Here is a 3,568-nt window from a genome sequence, read left to right on the forward strand (position 1 = left end):
TTTCTTAATTTAAAAGTAAATATTAAAAAAAAAAAATGTTCTAAATATCAATTTTTGTGTGTTATATGGCATGTTGAATGCAGCATTGGTTCAAATTAGATGTTTGTGATGTCAAAATACAAGGTCTAGTTTCTTATGAATCAGTTACTCAAACTACCAATATTGACAAACTAGAATATAAGATAGAACCTCCTATCTTTTTTTATTTTCTGAGATATTAATATATTTATTGAACCAATCAAGGTGGTTCCACCCATTTCTTCCATTTTTGAAAATATTGCTTACATACACCTACTTTGTCCAGGGACGTGTGTGTGTATAACTAATCAAAAGCTCAGTTTGTCCCCTTAGTGGTTTTCTCGGCCTCTGTGGAGTATTTGCACAGGAAACTTTCTTTTCATGCTAGATTCCAATCTGTAAGGTTGGACATTAATGAGGTTGAAAAATCATATTTTTTAGACCCAAATACAGTTTATTTACTAAGCTTGATAAATTATAGTGGTATTGATAAAGTAACTTTATTTTTTGTTATTTCAAAATGCATATATAAAACCTAAAAAAATGTCATTTTGCATCCTACACATGCGAAGTTTGATAAGGCTTAGCAACTTACGGCAAGCAGCAAACAAGTACAAAGTTTGTAACTTGAATAGATATTGTTTTCTATATTACTTTATTTACTGTTCTATGTTTTAAGAAAAATAATTGAAATTTAAAACTTGTTTGTAAGTAGTAATGTGACTGTATTTTACAAAATACTGGAACACAGCCAAGTTAGGCCACTTTATAAAGGCCAGTTTTATATTCCTGGATATGGTAACGTGTGCTCACGTGTGCAATGTCTTTGCAACTTCTGTAATGTTAGTCAAGCATAGCTGAAAGGTCATTAAAATAATAAATGTATATAGATGTATAATGTTATCAGACTTAAGCTATTTAAACTAAACATTTGTGTTTCCATGTTATAATTTTAGTTATTCTAGAAGGAAAAATGCATATATATTTATTTCCTTTTTTTTTTTCTGCTGGTTACGAGGTCAATCAAATTGACCAAACCGTTAGAGATAAAATAGTAAAAATAACTTAAAAAAAATATATATTTTATGGTGGTTTTAAAGATTTTGCATGTGAAGTTTGAAAATTTTCAGATGTTTAAAAGTATTTTTCATCTTAAAATCAAAATTACTTTGCATGTTGGATAGTTGACATTTGAAAAGAAAAAATGCATGAGCAAATCATTACCTTTAAAATCTGATATCTTATATATGAAAGCCTTATAACGATTATTGATAATTTGAAAAATTTTGTGAAGATACGCTTACTGCATGAAAACTGTAACGAGCACATATTAGTTGAGTTTGATCCCCGGGACTGAGCCTATAGTGAGAGAGTTAATAGAATATTTTCCCCATTGTTGAATATCTGTTTCCTGTTAATCAACTATTTGTTCTCTGTATGAAATAATCACTGGTTCCTGTCCACAAGTTGGCTATCTTATGATTGTTTTCATTGCTCAGCCCACTTTATTCTTGTTAGTGCCTATTTGTTTATTTGGCATAAAGCTACACAATGGGCTATATATGCTATACCCAACACAGGTATCTAAAGCAGAATTTTAGCATTACAGGTTCTTAGGCTCAGAAGTTCAGTGAAGGAAGAGGTGTGGTGGTGTGGGTAATGCAGGAACATCTAGATTACCTGAATACTATTGCTGATAATTTCAACTTTTCCAATATAGTAATGAAACAATCCACCTGCTTTATACTTCCTGAAAATGATTCAGAGATCGAGATTAATCATTTCTTTTCATTAGCAAACATTCTAAGCCTCAGATTGAACATCTTTGATGTGAACTTGAATGACCCAATCACCACTGATATTATGATATCTGTGACCCAGTTACAGACTATACCACTTGACAAGTAATCCACAATCAGACATGACTCCATCAGCACTTTATGGCATCTGTGCCATCTCAAGTGTACAATATTGTAAGCAAAAATATAATAAAGGTTTAATACAAGGTGTGGGTGTTTATAAAGTGACCTGTTACATGATTCCTTTGTAGCTCATTTTTAAGTTAAACAAGGGTCTGAATAGTCCTCAACTAATTCTTTGAAACATTTGTAAGATATTGTGATGAAACTATTTTTTTTTTTTTTTTTGTAAAAAAAAATTCTTAATTGTAGAAAGTGCCCTATTCCTAATTTTAGGAAGTCCTGCAATAATGATTGAGTGGTTAACTCATTTTTTAGCTTTCAAAGATAATTGTTTTAGTAGAAATATTTGGAGAACCTGCAGGTACTAATGTAATTTTTTTTTCTCTTTCACAGGAAGCAGCTTGGATGATCTCAAATGTTACAGCAGGAAATGATAGTCAGATCCAGTCTGTAATAGACTCTGGACTGGTAGAACCACTTATAGAAGTACTTGCACAGGTAAGTGTATTAATTTGCATTTAATACTTATAGAAAGATATATTTTGTATTTGGTTGTTGTATTGCACGCTACTGGAAATTATGTATATATTAACTTCTATCATTCAGTGATGGACTGTTCTTGTGACTGATGCTTTCCTGCGAGAATTATTCTTTAATGGGTTACAAATTAAAGAAGAGTGGTATTGCCAAACTCACAATTTCTCAATTGTTTTTCGTCATTAGTTTGACCAACTATCACAGTTCTTATTAATGATAGTGCTATTACATTTTTGTTAAAGTATCAATATACATCTGATTTGAACCTGTGGATTAGTTCTGCTTAAGATTTATATATTAGAGGATTTTAGCCTGGGCTTTCCACCATCCAGTTAAAAGTCATTTTGCAGTAGGTTTGTCAGTGTGGAGTCCAGGTAGTGTGGTGCTGTCACTAAATTCAAACCACTAACCACAGGGGGAGACTTGCTAGCAAAACAATAGGCTGCATACTTTATTCAACATCATAATCTTTAGTCTTATCAGACATTCACTAGACTTGTTTTCAAAGTGTGAAGTATTTATATAGTGTTAAGTTATTCACATGCTTTGCATACTATGAACACGGTTTGGACAACTTAATTGGGGTGGATAAATGTCTTCATTTACATCAAGTGTTGTAAAGTAATTCACATTCTTTGAAATATTCCGTAATGCTAACTGTTTATTATCCGTTTAACATAACATAATGTTTTGGGACAACATTATATTACATCTTCTAAACTAACTGTTTATTATCCGTTTAACATAACATAATGTTTTGGGACAACATTATATTACATCTTCTAAACTAAATTAAAAAAATCTTAGAGCCAGCCCTTGACATTCATATACTTATGAAGCTTTTTCTTAAACTCACTTAAATTTACTTCCTCTACAACATCTGAAGGCAACCCTTTTCAATGGCCAACCACCCTATTATAAATATGAAACTGTCTTAGCTGAAGATGACTCCTACCTTATCAAAATTTATATTTGTGTCCCCTAGTCCTACTTTTTCTCACTGTTAACCTGTTATCTGTCGTGGCCATTTTGTCTTATCATGAGGGCAAAATCACATATGTGAATTGAAAAAATTATAGAGAACTTATCTT

At 31.4% G+C, this 3,568-nt stretch overlaps 1 protein-coding gene across 1 annotated transcript in view; it reads left to right on the forward strand.

Moving 5' to 3' along the window:
- Positions 1-3,568, forward strand: part of LOC106471889 (importin subunit alpha-1-like) — a 58,588-nt gene that overhangs the window by 46,066 nt on the left and 8,954 nt on the right. The window contains 1 exon segment of the mRNA XM_013932515.2: positions 2,334-2,438. Within this exon segment, the coding sequence (XP_013787969.1) occupies positions 2,334-2,438 (105 nt within the window).

The sequence above is a fragment of the Limulus polyphemus genome, unplaced genomic scaffold (assembly GCF_000517525.1).
Source record: "Limulus polyphemus unplaced genomic scaffold, Limulus_polyphemus-2.1.2 Scaffold4943, whole genome shotgun sequence".
In the NCBI taxonomy this organism is placed as follows: Eukaryota; Metazoa; Arthropoda; class Merostomata; order Xiphosura; family Limulidae; genus Limulus; species Limulus polyphemus.